General features: G+C 50.0%; 1 protein-coding gene across 1 annotated transcript in view; it reads right to left on the bottom strand.

Moving 5' to 3' along the window:
* Positions 1–6,674: 6,674 nt before the first annotated feature.
* PARP1 (poly (ADP-ribose) polymerase 1) overlaps positions 6,675–13,599 on the bottom strand; it is a 51,086-nt gene continuing 44,161 nt past the window's right edge. Inside the window, exons 17-23 of the mRNA XM_012644375.1 lie at positions 12,867–12,995; positions 11,610–11,708; positions 10,614–10,766; positions 9,512–9,639; positions 8,645–8,706; positions 7,922–8,036; positions 6,675–7,545 (exon numbers count right to left, since the gene is read on the bottom strand). Of these exons, the coding sequence (XP_012499829.1) occupies positions 7,464–7,545; positions 7,922–8,036; positions 8,645–8,706; positions 9,512–9,639; positions 10,614–10,766; positions 11,610–11,708; positions 12,867–12,995 (768 nt within the window). The 3' untranslated portion in view covers positions 6,675–7,463. The remainder of the gene's footprint in view (positions 7,546–7,921; positions 8,037–8,644; positions 8,707–9,511; positions 9,640–10,613; positions 10,767–11,609; positions 11,709–12,866; positions 12,996–13,599) is intronic.

The following is a 13,599-nucleotide window of genomic DNA, read 5'->3' as shown; positions in this document are numbered from 1 at the left end:
GACCAGGTATGGGCAGCAAGGTGGACAGAGCAGCGAGGGGTCCATGTGGTCCTGTCTAATGGGCAGCCTGGCTCCAGGGAGCGGGAGGGGAATGGCTGATGACCAGGAACTGCACAGGGACCACCCAATAGCTACGCGTCTGCCAGGTTGGAGGCCCCTGAGAAGCTGATAAAAGCTCACTACGAGTGAGCGAGTCACGTGCCTGCCAGAGCCAGCTCAAGCTGGGGCCAGTGCAGGGAAGTCCTTCCCCATCTCCCAGCACTTGCCCCCCCAGCTCCCCCGAAACTGCCCAGAAAGGAGGGTGGGAAGAGGAGAGGCTCAGAAATGACGAGAGCAACTTCTTCCCTTTCCCACTGCAGGCCTCCAGCCCAGGGAGGAAGAAATGTTAACGCTACCTCAAGTCCAGAGATGTGATTGTTTTCTTGGACTGGACATTCCAATTACTGAGTTGAAACTGTGTTTGAATCTTAGAGTCACCATGGGAAACTGTCTCTCACAGAAGAGCCACATGGCCTGCAGAATTTCCTCCCCGTGGCGGGAAAGGGTTCCCCTCTCAACGATTTTAAAGGGCCAGTGGGAGAAAAATAAATGGCTTTGACCACAAGTTGTGCTTGTCCAGCCTAATGTGGATGAGACGTGTTTTGTCAAGTGTCTGTTAGCTGGGCGGGGGTGTTGTACGCCATTTCCTCAGTGTCGTCACAAGCCAGGGCCTGCCTGGAGATGGTTCCTTCACTGGTGACAAAGCGGGAGATGCCCAAGGAGACCGGCTCTTGTCCTTCAGGCGTTGCTAACCCTGCCCGGGAGATCCGCTCACAGGCCATCACAGTCGGTCAGGGCTAGTCCTGGTGTCCTGGGCCTGGCTGCACATCCTAAGAGGGAGTGGAATCGCCACCAGGACAACTGGCGTCCAGTGACTGCCCAGGCAAAGCGTTTCCACCCCAGACAAGCATGGCAGGACCATCCTCTGGGCAAGGACACCGGAGTTCATGGCAAAAAGACAAGCTAAGGGGGAAAAGAAGAGCGTGGCTGTCCTAGGCGTGTCTGACAGTGACATCCAGTGTCATCAACGCCTGACTGAGCCCGTGAGATTAGCGCTAAGCACCACCATTTAAACTATTCTGGGTAACTGTTTCTATTTCTGTGACGGTTTACATCTTTCTTCACAAAATCTAAGAACGTCAGAGCAGCTGAGGGAGCCGTAGTGATTATCTGTAACTGGTTCCGAAGTCCTTGAGCTCCTGGCCCCACTGCCCAGCAGAATGCACGTGCCTAAGCTTCCGCGCACGCTTTCCCGGGCGCGACACCCGCGCAGCCCACATTCTTCGCCCCCTTAGTCCTTGCTGACAGAGCCCACTCCTCTGAACAGGCTGAACATGCCAGACACTCCGCTTCCAGCCGCCCTGCAGCTGGGGCACTGGTATGTGCCCCACCCCTGGCCAATGAGATGAGAAGAAAGGACCATTGGAAGCAATGGAGGTAAGTTTCTCTCTCTGGAGAAAAGAAAAGGATAAAGGGTAACTGCTTTCCTGCCTTCGGATGCGAGTGCCAGGAGTGCGGCCCTGCAACCACGAAGGAAAGCCCGGAGAAACAGCGGCAGAAACACCAACCCTGCAAGTGTCCACTTCTTGACGGGGAGAGGGCGTGTGTGCTTATTGTTCAAGCTGCTGTTAGCTGGGCTTTCCTTTTTGCAGCTGAAAGCAGCCCGACGTCAAGTGGATTTCCTGAAGACCATCCAGACATCTTCTCAGAGTTCACAAAGCTGGTTTGGGAAGCACTGGCTAGTGTGGTCTCCCATTGGAGACCGGTCATCAATCAGAGAAGGAGGAAGGCAGGCTAGAACGCAGGTGTCCAAGCCACTCTGGGAGATCAGGTATGAAAGGCAGTCTTCACGTACGGGGAGATGACGATGCGTGAGAAACATCACCCTGAGAAAGACAGGTTCTCAACCTGGCTCAATGCCAACCTGTGTCGGGACCTCTTCCCTCTCTGAGCCTGTCTCCTCATTTACCTACGTCCTGTTAGGTTGTCACGAGACCACATATGAGAGAGCCAGCATAGGTTCTTGTTGGCATCTAGTTAATTTCTTCCTGACCACAGTCCGTCCACAGCATCAAGATGCAGAAGTGGTTCAGAGACCATTGGATGCTCACATGGCCGCTGCCTTCTTTCACTTTGCCCAGAAGAGCATTGAGAGGCGAGTGTGCCCAGGATGTGGAGGCCCTGCCACCTGCCTGTCATCAGGGAGCGGAGGCAGGAGCTGGTGTCACCGGCTGCTTCTCACCACCCTGTCAGCACCCCACTGGCTTGCCTGCCTGCTGGCTCCATAGCTCGGGCTCTTGTTGGTTCACAAAAACAAAACCCTTTACATTTACATTTCTGGAATCCTCTAAGGTGCTGGGCAGGCACAGAGATCACAACAACTCAAAGCTGTTATTGGCTCTAAACCAAGTTGCACACTGGCTTATTCAAATCGAAAAAGCCCAGCCTGGTCCCTGGGTGAGTACCGCATGGCTAAAATTAGCCTGGCCATCTGCTGAGACAGCAGCTGGGCTATTCTGAGCCCCAGCAGGACTGCCTGGAAGTGGGGCTGGGCCCGGGGGAAGTGCTGGCAAGGCTGGCCACTTCATAGTCAAGGGGGATGACAGGGAGGGCCGGGATGATGAAGCCACACTGAGGGGAAGGCCAGTGTCATGGTGACGTTCACAGGAGACTGAAAAGGAGCAAGATTGCTTCTGTGTTCTGCTTTCTACTTTGTCCCTTCTTACCTGAGCTTCCTTTGTTGGATTCAGACTCCAGCAACACCATTCTCTAGGAATTCAGCAGTAATGGCTAAGATTTATGGAGCACTTATTATATAGGTCAGGAACCACACAAAGTACTTTTCAGGGATTAGCAACACATTCTCCAGGTAACTGTTAAGAGTAGGTACCAGATTTGGGGGATTTAGAAAGACTTGGTTCGTTTTTCTGCAGAGAAAGTGAGAAAGAGGTTTGGTTGAAAGTGCAACAAGCATGATCCCTAGCCCAGATGACCCCAGGAATACAGGGGTTCCCACCAGCGAACCCTGGCCCCTGCTTCCTCCATCTCTGGAGAGAATCGATAGTACCGCTCAGAATTCAGAATCCACTGAACTGAGGGGCACAGAACTCAGGAGTGCAAATGTAACCCAGACACCTTCACAGGTAAGCCGTAATAAAGAATCCAGTGTAGCCACTGTAAGCCACCATCAGAAATCCTGGACTCAGGCCAGAGTTCTCTGGCTTAAAACTGCACTGTCTGTGGCCCTCTAACTGGTTGCTTAAGTCTTCGTTTCTATAATTGGTCATGAAGCCATAGTTGGTATTTGTGACTTCTATGAATCATTCCTATTTCTTTTGCCTTCAGCTAGAACCTTAGCCGATTCAAGTGACCCAAGCCTTCAGTCCTGAAGGACTGGAATCCTCAACAGGCCTGTCATTTTTGGAGGGGGGCAGTGTTTTCGGTGGTTGTGCTTCCACTACCCTTTGTTGGAGGACATGGCAGCACTAAGAGCACTCCTGAGCATCCCCTGGGTTCTAGACACAGTCCCCCTCACCCCCCTGTGTAGCGTCCAACTTCCCCGTGGTAATCAGGCTCGGTCACTCCAGCCAGGAGAGCGATCTGCTTTCTCTATGCACTGGCTCAGTGGACCCAAGCAGCCAGATGGCAGGCTCACCTTCCAGTTCAGCAAAACCACTGTGTCCCCTAGGGGAAATGTTTCTCCCTGGGGACTAGGATCTCCAAACAAGCTCTGAGTGGGGTAGCAGATGTAGTGTTTAGTGAGAGGGGCTACTCCCACCTCACTGCTTGGCTCCTAGACCCAAGCACTGTGGTTGTGGGAGAGACGGCAGCATATACTGTTCCTGATTTAAAGCATCTACCACGTCCCGTAAGATCGACCCCAGCCCTTGAGGGTGTTGTCTCACAACTGGCACTATTTTGAGCCATTCCACCTTCCAATCGGGCCATTTCTAGGTGTCAGGGTTTTAACCAGCTAGTTCACAGGCAGGAGTCCACAGCCGCACTCCGCTTGTTGGGAAACGAGTTCTTGCTCAGGGGTGAAGCTGCGTACAGTGCCACGGTGGTGGACAAGTACCGAGTCACCTGGCACTCAGGACAAACATCCAGGTGGCCCTATCACCAGCACCAGTGGTAGTACAGTGGTGCGCAACCTTACACAAGGGCCAACCCACCAAGGAGGAAAATGTTTAGATGTTTTCCTCATTTTTAAAATAAGTCTCCAAAAACTTACATTCTTATAACCTAGATTACCTACTCCAGAGACTGGTGAGTGAAACAATGAGAAAACCGATACTGATCTATTATGCCACAAAAAGCGGCATATTTGACATGTATCGAAGACAAATTGCTGTCTAATCCTCCATCCAGAGGGGGCGTGGCAGAAGTGGGGGTCAGTGGGACGTTGCTAATCACCGTCCCTGCCTCACTGAACCCCACTGGCCCCAAACGAGACTCAGAGCGGAGGACCCTGCCTAGAGGAGTGGTGGGAACATGTCTCAAAAAAGCAATTCCCAATCTTTGAGAAGTTGAAACACAGAATTTAGGGGACAGGAAAATGACACCACTTGGGGAAATGTGAAATCGTAAAGCACCTGGGCATACTTTATAGCGTATAATAAAACCAGCCCAACAGGCCGGAGACAAACCGTTCCAGAAGTTCAGATCTTAACAGTGAGAAGATTCAGGTTTCCGAAGGCCAAAGGACAATGCCCTTTCCAGGCGTTCATTGTGAATGGTTAACACTGAGGCATACTGTGCGTGCACCAGGGACCAGGCCGCCACTGGATTTCATTCCTAAAAGGACAGTGCTTGAGGTTTACCCCACGGCGCAGTTGCAGGCAAATTGTCCTACAGCAGCTGTAAGTGAGTGCTCTGGGATGTGGGAGGAAGCTGCACTTCACCTACGAAAGAGGGCGGCAAGAGAGAACCACCAATGCACAATCCACTGGCTAACACACTGGCGTAACACGTGGTGCTTCTTAGAACTTTACAAAGGTGTACGCATGCGCCACTGTGTGGAACAATGTGGTCTGAAATGTGAGCCAAGCACTCCTTGGGCAACCACTGCTGGCAAGGGCATCTCCAGGCAGAGGCCGGAGGAGGGCAGCTCACTGGGACAGGCAGAGAGAGGCAGCTCTTCCCTCGTGGAGCAACCTGAGTTTCTGTGCAAGGCTGGTCTGTTAAAGTTTTTAAATTAACTTCTCACATTTTAGCTGCTACCCTGAGATAGGACTTGCATTTCTTTAAAGTGAAGAGAGGAAAGCAGAATGTGAATACTGAAACATAATATAGAAGGTTCCCTCTTTTAAAAGAAAAATACATTCAGAAATGTGAATCCCTTAAAAAAAGAAATCAGTTTTGATTACAGGGAACCCATTAAGCAATCACTCCAGCCTGAAAATACTTTGTTTAATCAGGTACTGTGAGGGTAACTGCTTTTCTCTGCACTGACAGAAAAGGCGAGGGGTCAGAATATTCAGGATCCAGGGAGTCCCAGAGCCCAAGTCACTGGCTCATCAGGAGAGAGGGTCTCAGGTTAAAGGTATTTTCATCAAAAGCTACAGATACTGAAAAAAGGACAGGAACTTTACTGTCATCAAATTGTTCTACCCATCTTTCCGTACAGAAATCCAACAATTTGGTTTGTATGGCCCTCAGTTTGTTAACTGCACAAATTGCACCTGTTATAATCACTAAATGTAGCTCAACTCACAGAAAACTGAAGCATTTTTCTTCTTTCCTGTTTTGAATAGTCTGTCCCTTATTTATTTTTTTTAAGAGACAAGGTCTTACTCTGTTACCCAGGATGAAGTGCAGTGGCATCATCATAGCTCACTGTAACCTTGAACTCCTGGGCTCAAGTGATCCTCCCAAATAGCTGGGACTACAGGCACATGCCATCATGCCTGGCTAAAAAAAAAAAGATGGGATCTTGCTGTGTTGCCCAGGCTGGCATCGAACTCCTGGCCTCCCAAAGTGCTGGGATTACAAGTGTGAACCACTCCTCCCAGCCTGAAGCCTGTCCTTTGTTTCCTTCACCAAAAAAAACACCAACATGACTTGTGGGTTTGAGGTATCAGCTGACTTTGCTCGTTTCCACCCTGTGCTCTGCTGGGAACAGTTTCTAGACACCTCTCATCAACCCGAGTGGGATTCTCTGCAGCCTCAGCTGCTATTGGTGGCCTGCCTTTTCTTGCCTGCGACTCCACCTTCTGGCCCATACTTCCCATTCCCCTCCTATAAAAGGTCAGAAGTGACATTAAGACACTGGTCCTGACCTTCAGAGAATTTTAATGTAAACATCTAGGTATCATTCCCAAATACAGGGCAGTTGTATGAGGCAATGAGGTATACGTAAAGTAGTCCTCCACAGAACAGAATAATATGAGTTTATCACCACCGTGGATCCGATAAGCTGGAAAAAAAATACCAGTGCCTTCCTATGCTCAGTGCTTGGTATTCTGCCACTCAGATGGGGCATACCCACTGGGCAGTGCCACGCTTGCTGCCTGGCACCCTCTGTGGTTTCATAGATATGGGTAGAAACAATCTCCCGGAAGCCTCTGTGAGCCTTGTGCCGTGAAGATTAACATATCCATAGTCAGAATGAGACCAAACACAAAATATACACATACAGAAGCCATTTGCATTTTAATTGAGAATTACTATTAGCCCTTGGATAGGTATATCTGTGGAATAGACAGTTTTAATTTGGAAGACAAAATTGCTCATAAGAAAGAGTTCCAAATGCAACTTTTAATTGACTCTACTACATTTTCCAAGAGCATCCATGTTCAAGTTGTCCTAGAAAATGAAAGCTCTTTTCATTTCTAAGTATGAGAAATTGTTAATGTTCCTTCCTTTGGTCTTCCCACATCCCTCACCACAAACAAAAAAAGTTAAAAAGGGGACAATAAGTACAAGATAAAAAAAAGAAAATCTAAATAGTATGAAATTAGTTTTTATTTTTACCTCAAAATAAATGCTTAACATTTCTCCAAAATCAAAACTAAAGGTGAACACTTAGAAAAAAGGGTGGAAGCGTGTTTGTTCCTTTCCTGGGCAAACCAGTAAGGTGGACGTTCTAATGCTGGTTCGGTTTGTTCCACGGGACTAGTCTACACAAACGGAATCTCTCCCCATCTTTTCTCTACTGTCAGTTGTATCCACCAGTGCTATGCCTGGCAAAAAGGGAAAAAAACCCGAAACAACCCCGTGCCCCAAACATAACACAAAACAAGGGATTGGAAAAGCTGGGAAAAATCTTTTAACGCATTCATGTAAAATCCTCTAAGGAGATTTAGCAAAGGTACTACCCATCCGCAACTTAGCCGAGGCTTCTGCCTGAGCGCTGGTGCGTGAGCTCGTCAGGCGAATTCATGCTGGAGTCACCGGGCAACCGAGTCTCAGCCGCATCTCACAGTTCACCACAGGGACGTCTTAAAGTTGAATTTCAGTTTCAGCAGATACTTCAGATTTACCTGAGCAATATCGTAGACGATGTACCTGGGGGGGAAGCTTGTCAAGGAGCCAACAATGCACAACAGAGAGCCCGTGTGCCCCTACCTGCCCCGGCTGGAGGATGCTCAGTGCCAGCCTAGAAGCTGCTCTCAGGGCTTCTTGGTGGGGCTGGCCTGGTGCCCCTCAGGCAAGTAAAGGAGAAGAGAATCTTCTGGAGATTGGCGGAAGGCTCATGCCCTGGAAGCCAGGCTTATACAGGTGAGCGCTCAGACCTCTCACTCTACAGGAAACAGTCACCATGAGACATACTACAGGACAGTCTCTAATCACTGTCTGTCCCAGGGAACCTGACTGCATACAAGCAACTCTGTAGCTCCAGAACATTCCTTTGTGCTCACACAAAATACTCATGAAAGGATACTCATTATACAGTAGACACGTGTCGTTAACACCAGATGAGATCCCGGTCCCAAGAGGAACCTCTACACCATCCAGAGTAATACTAGCTGAAGGGTCAGGGGCAGTTTTGCCCAAACCTACAAGGCAAAAGGCACAAGTGAAATGAACCATGGGGACAGATGTCGAAAATGTTCTAGAAAGATGAGGTCTATTTTATGTTGGGTCTATGTGCTCATTTTAAAGACTTACAAATCCCATACCCTATCCTTCTTAAGATATAAAACTCTAGGCTATAAATCAAGGTTCCCAAGGCATTAACCTTCACTGATTTTAATAAGAATGGCAGTAGCCTCCTATGGGATAACATTTCTGCTGAACAGGGTCCCAAAGTGGTCACTTTGACCAGGCAGTCAAAGGCCCTAAATCATTACATACTGCAAATTCTCGCAATCGAAGATGCTCCAGGCGCCACTATGTCGTGAGAGGCCCCCTCACTGCTATAGCTAAGACAGGTACATAAAACTCAAAGCGAGTGCACCTGGTTACTGGTGCCCACACCAAGATTCGCCTACCGCATCTGTGATCCTAGCTGCAGCCATAGAGTGAAACTTTTTAAAAATGAAGTTCTAGCTGTTTCACAACCAGCCACAAGGAGATTGCCTTCTCAGAAAGGAGAGCCCCCTCCCTCCATGCTGTCCAGGGTGCCTGGGGCTGTAACAGTAGCTTTGGAAACGGAACACCTTACCTTTCACACTGTGCTTGCCCTTGGGTAACTTGCTGATGTGCGAAGCATGCTTCAGCTCATACCTATTCAAGAGAGGGCAGTCTCAGAAGAGGCCTCCAAGGACACTGGGCTCTCAAAACCAGCAGTTTGATTAGCAAAGCAAGGTCAGATACAGAGATGAGGTCAAAGCCCACAGAAGCTAGTCCATCTTCACTGCCTGGAGCTCCCTCCCCAGTTTCTGGCCCTGCTCCAGAACCTGAAGCCGCGGTTCTTTCTGAACATAATTTGTTCCCAACGATCACTTCCATGGGGCTATTTTCAAGGAAATGTTTGGAGCTGTGGGTCGGCCACCCTGGGTTTCTGCCCATATTCCACAGTCCCTGGACCCCTGGCCTCTCACATGACCCTGCTTTGGTTATAGTTCACAAGACCAGGATGGATGCCTGAACCAAGCTAGATTAATCAGATTTTCTCTGCACAAAATGTGGAACTGGGATTAGGATTCCAGTTCCATCTGGGATGGGCTCAGAAAATCTAAATGTTGGCAAGGGGAGGAGGAAGCCATGGAGTGACCATCCTTTGTGCGGCTGACTCTCTGCTTCCCAGTCCACAGTGGGGACAGACACCGCCAGCTCCCGAGGCCTGGCCACATTCCTGTGCTAGCACTTTGCGGGGGCCTTCCTCTATCTCCCTTATTTCCTTAACTTGAATTCGTTTTTGTTACTTCCAAGCTAAGAGTCCTAACTGGGGGCTGGGGCGGGGGGCGGTGTCCAGCAACCGTGGTGGGGAATTTCCGTGGTCATCTTCCAGCCAAGGGGCATTCTCCTGCCTACAGCCCACTCCATCTGTCCCCACTGCGCCACCAGCCCTAGAGCCAGGTGTACTCACATGTTTCCAAGGGCAACTTCTCCCAACAGGATCAAACCTATCGGGTCTCCCTGAGATGTATGGCAGTAGTTGGCACTCTTGGAGACCATGTCGGCAAAATAGATCCCTTTACCAAACATGTAGCCCGTCTGGAGGGTTGGAAAAGGGACAGTTCAAAACCTTCTACTGGGATGCTGACTTGAGCCAGGCACCCAGCTAAGTGCTACAACCCATCCTTTCCACTTCTCACAGTGCCCTGGTGAGGAAGCATCGGGGTTTGAGCTCATGAGCCAGCCTGTTCAGATCACGGCCCCGCCAGGAACCGAGCGGCTGCAAGGAGTTACTTAACTTCTCTGGGGCCTACTTTTCTCTTCTTGCTACTGGGGGAAAATAGCCTCACGGGGCCGCTGTGAAGATGAAATGAGTTAGTAAATGTGACTCGCACCAGTGCCCGGGACAGTAAACATCCAGCGAGTGCTCTTATTTTTACTCCCTTTGGTAAGGGAGACACTGGGTTCAGAGAGGGCAGACCACTTGCCCAGCCACGACACCGCCGCACGATACCAGTGCGAGTCACCAAGCCTCTCTGCTCCTCGCTCTTACAACTGTAAAATGAGGGGCTTGGAAGACTATCTCTCAGGTCCTGTCCGCCGGACACTTCTATAATCCAGCAGGTGACCCAACAATTCCTCGTGTCTGGCTACGGCTTTATTCATTTGTCACCGCACTTCACTGCAGACACTGACGCTCACCTAGGTCACCTGGCTGGGAGGTGGTGGAGGCAGGTCTAGACTCAGCCAGGCCTGTGGCCAACACACCCGCACAGCATTCACGGCAGGCCCCCGCCGGACACCTCGCTTCCTTTGTCCCAGGACATGTGTCTGCCACATGCGCAACTGCCCCTCTAACTGGGCTGGGGCCAGGAGCGTGAAGGTGAAGGCACCATCTGGGAGTTGTAAGGAAGCGCCTGAAGAAGGGATGTGGCCAAATCCCCCATCAGCCACAGCGGAGCCAACACCTGCATCTTAAACAAGGCCCCTATTCAAAGCTCTTTATGGAGACACCTGCAGAGACAGGCACTGCCCACCCCTCAGTCCCCACCACACCCAGGCTGGGCACATACCACAGGCGCTTCCGGTGGGGCTATCCGAAGACCCTGGGACAGGATCCCAGCAAAGTTGGTGGTCCTGGACCCGTGCCACAGCAACCTTCGGTTATGAAGCTGCTTGAAGGGTTTGTAGCGCTGGTTCTCCCCTTCACGTTCTATCTTAAAGATCTGGTCGGGGTATTAAACGAAGTGGAGGCGCAAAAGAAAGCCACTTGTTACTCTGGTTGACTGAGAGGCCAGAATGGATAGAGAAGAATGGACCAGCCGTCTCTACAGCTAGAAAACTTAAAGTTTGCTGCAGTACGGAAGACGTTTTCCCCCAGGTTGGGATAGAGTCCCCTGACTTGTTGAAGGCTCACCCAGCAGAGACCAGCTATTACAATTAATTAGTATTACTGTGCAGCAGATAAAGCAGAACTGTATCTTCGACCTCTGATAATCATATGTTCGAATTCTAAAACCAGGTTTGGGCTCGGCACAGTGGCACGTGCCTGTAATCCTAGCACTCTGGGAGGCTGAGGCGGGAGGATCGCTTGAGCTCAGGAGTTCGAGACCAGCCTGAGCACGAGCGAGACCCCATCTCTACAAAAAATAGAAAAAATCAGCCAGGTGTGGTTGCTCACACCTGTAGTCCCAGCTTACTTGGGAGGCTGAAGTAGGAGAGTCCTCGATCCTAGGAGTTGGAGGTTGCAGTGAGCTATGATGACGCCACTGCGCTCTAGCCTCGGCAACAGAGCGAGACTCTGTCTTAAAAAACAAAACAAAAAAACCCCAAACCCAAAACAAACAAACAAAATCAGGTTTGGGGACAGCAAATGTCCTTTAAAACAGAATAAAAAGCCACCCCCAAACTACCACGAGATAGTACTAATTTTTCTGCTCAACAAATGAGTCACCTCTTCTATTTATCTAAAATAAACTGCTCTTTCCTACCCAGGCCCAGGTTGGAGGAGTGGGCAGGAGAAAGCGGGCAGGACACTGAGGAGGGTGGGGGAGAGAAGGGATTCTTACATCGACAACTTCCAAGTCATACGCATTGTGCGTGGTGGCGTGAGTGTTCTTAACATACTTCCTGATGATCTCAGCTTCTTCAGAATCTTTGTCAACCACCTAGATAAAAGGCATCTTGAGATTAGAACAAGAGAGACCCCAGGTGAGCCCCATGGAGACAGGAAGACCACCACGCAGGCTCAGCTGATGCACGGATCAATACTACACTCCTCAATGGAAGCCTGGGCAGGACCGAAAGCCTGGGTTCCAATTCCCTGGGCACCTGCCTCTTCATCTACTTGGGTTGCTAAAGGATTTCAGGGTTCCCTTCTGTCTTAAAATTCTATGCTTTGGGCTATCAGCAAAGCCAGAGCATGGAGCTCACTGTCAGTGAACAAGGAATCGGCTCTGGAGTAAGAGTCCAGCTCATCGTGAGTTAAAACACAACGGGCCAGAAGACGTCACCCAGCCAAGACCTGCATTTGAAAGTGGCAAGGATCACTGTTGGGGTTTTGAAGACAGAGACAAATGCTCAGTCTCTTTGATCCTCAGGGTCATGCATATCCTGGCTGGCTCAGAACACACACCCAACAAACAACTGTCAAATATTAATAGTATAATCGATGCTAAACAAACCTGCATGTATTACAGAGGTGGTTCTACTGCACTCCAAGCCTTGTCATACTTGCAGGGAAGGAGGCACGTAGGCGATGAAAACGGGCTCGAGGGCAGGGCAAAGTGGGAGCTAAGGCAAACACCCCCCACTGGTTGGCCTAGGCAGGGGATTTCACCTGAGTGTCCAACACACGCAAGTTCAGGGACTGTGTGTGTGCCAACATGGCCACTTCAACTCCAGAGAAAAACAAACGCAAGCACTGTGTTTTTATTACAGCTGCCACCAAGCATTTCCACTTCTGAAATGGACATTGATAATAAGCCTTCTAAATGTTCACCCTGCAAGAGTCTCTGAAATCAGAGTTTCTCTCTAAATTAAGGGAAAAAAGGGGGAACTTTTGGTAAGCCCCCTCAAAAGTCAGTATCTACACCAAGCCAAGGTGCTGGCTTGGAAGCACAAGGTGCATTACGTATAGGTGAAATTTCCAGAGGTTCTCAAAGGACCATCAGTGGCAACGTCCAGAGACTTGTTAGGCAGATATTCGGGCCCCAGCAATCTGTGTTCTAACACGCTCTGCAGGAGACGCTGACACACATTCAAGCCTGGGACCACTGCTCTTGGGATGTGTGGTTAAGATACCGGAGGAAGGGCCAACCTGTTACCTTAATGTCAGTTTTGAGCTTCTCGTAGTTGACATCAATGGGGTCCTTGCTACTATCATCAGACCCACCCCGGAGCAGACTGTAGGCCACCTCGATGTCCAGCAGGTTGTCCAGCATTTCCACCTTGGCCTGGAAGAGCAAAGGAAGCCCCTGAGTTAAGTACCATGGTGAGGGAGACAGACTCATCCAGTTTTGGCAAAGAAATCCTACATGCAAATAGTGTCCAATATACTTAAAGGGGGACTCTGCCCCCCACAGGGGAACACCCTGTCATCTGTTACCCATAGTGAACATTCATGAGGATTTCCTGGAATGCTAATGAGGCACTGCTGCCTGGGGGAGGGGCAGGTAAGAGGTGAAGAACGTCTTTCCTCTCTCACACTCTGACAGCTGGGGACCTATACTGAAGACACCACAAATAAACTGTTTCTGAGCCAGGAGCTCTCCTGGGCTCCCTTATGAGGCCGGGAGGGAAAACGGGGAAGAAAATGCTATTATGAGGAGGAAGATCCCCTCTTTGATGGCTCTTTCCCCAGCTGACTTGGTAGAACAGGGATAGGAAAAACAGTTCTGCATCCACCAATGTGGGTAGAAACCCCACTTCAAAACAAGGCACGGAGGTGGCCCTATGAGTACTGGCCCAGCCCCCAGGATCATGATGTGGAGGGATGGTGTCAAGGGGGGAACATCCCAGCCCTGCACCCCAGTCACTCCCTTAGGAACCTCTGTGCTA

This window comes from Propithecus coquereli, unplaced genomic scaffold (genome assembly GCF_000956105.1).
Source record: "Propithecus coquereli isolate 6110/MARCELLA unplaced genomic scaffold, Pcoq_1.0 Scaffold210, whole genome shotgun sequence".
NCBI lineage: Eukaryota > Metazoa > Chordata > Mammalia > Primates > Indriidae > Propithecus > Propithecus coquereli.
Note: the sequence above shows the minus strand (reverse complement) of the source record. Positions and strands in the feature narration are given on the sequence as shown.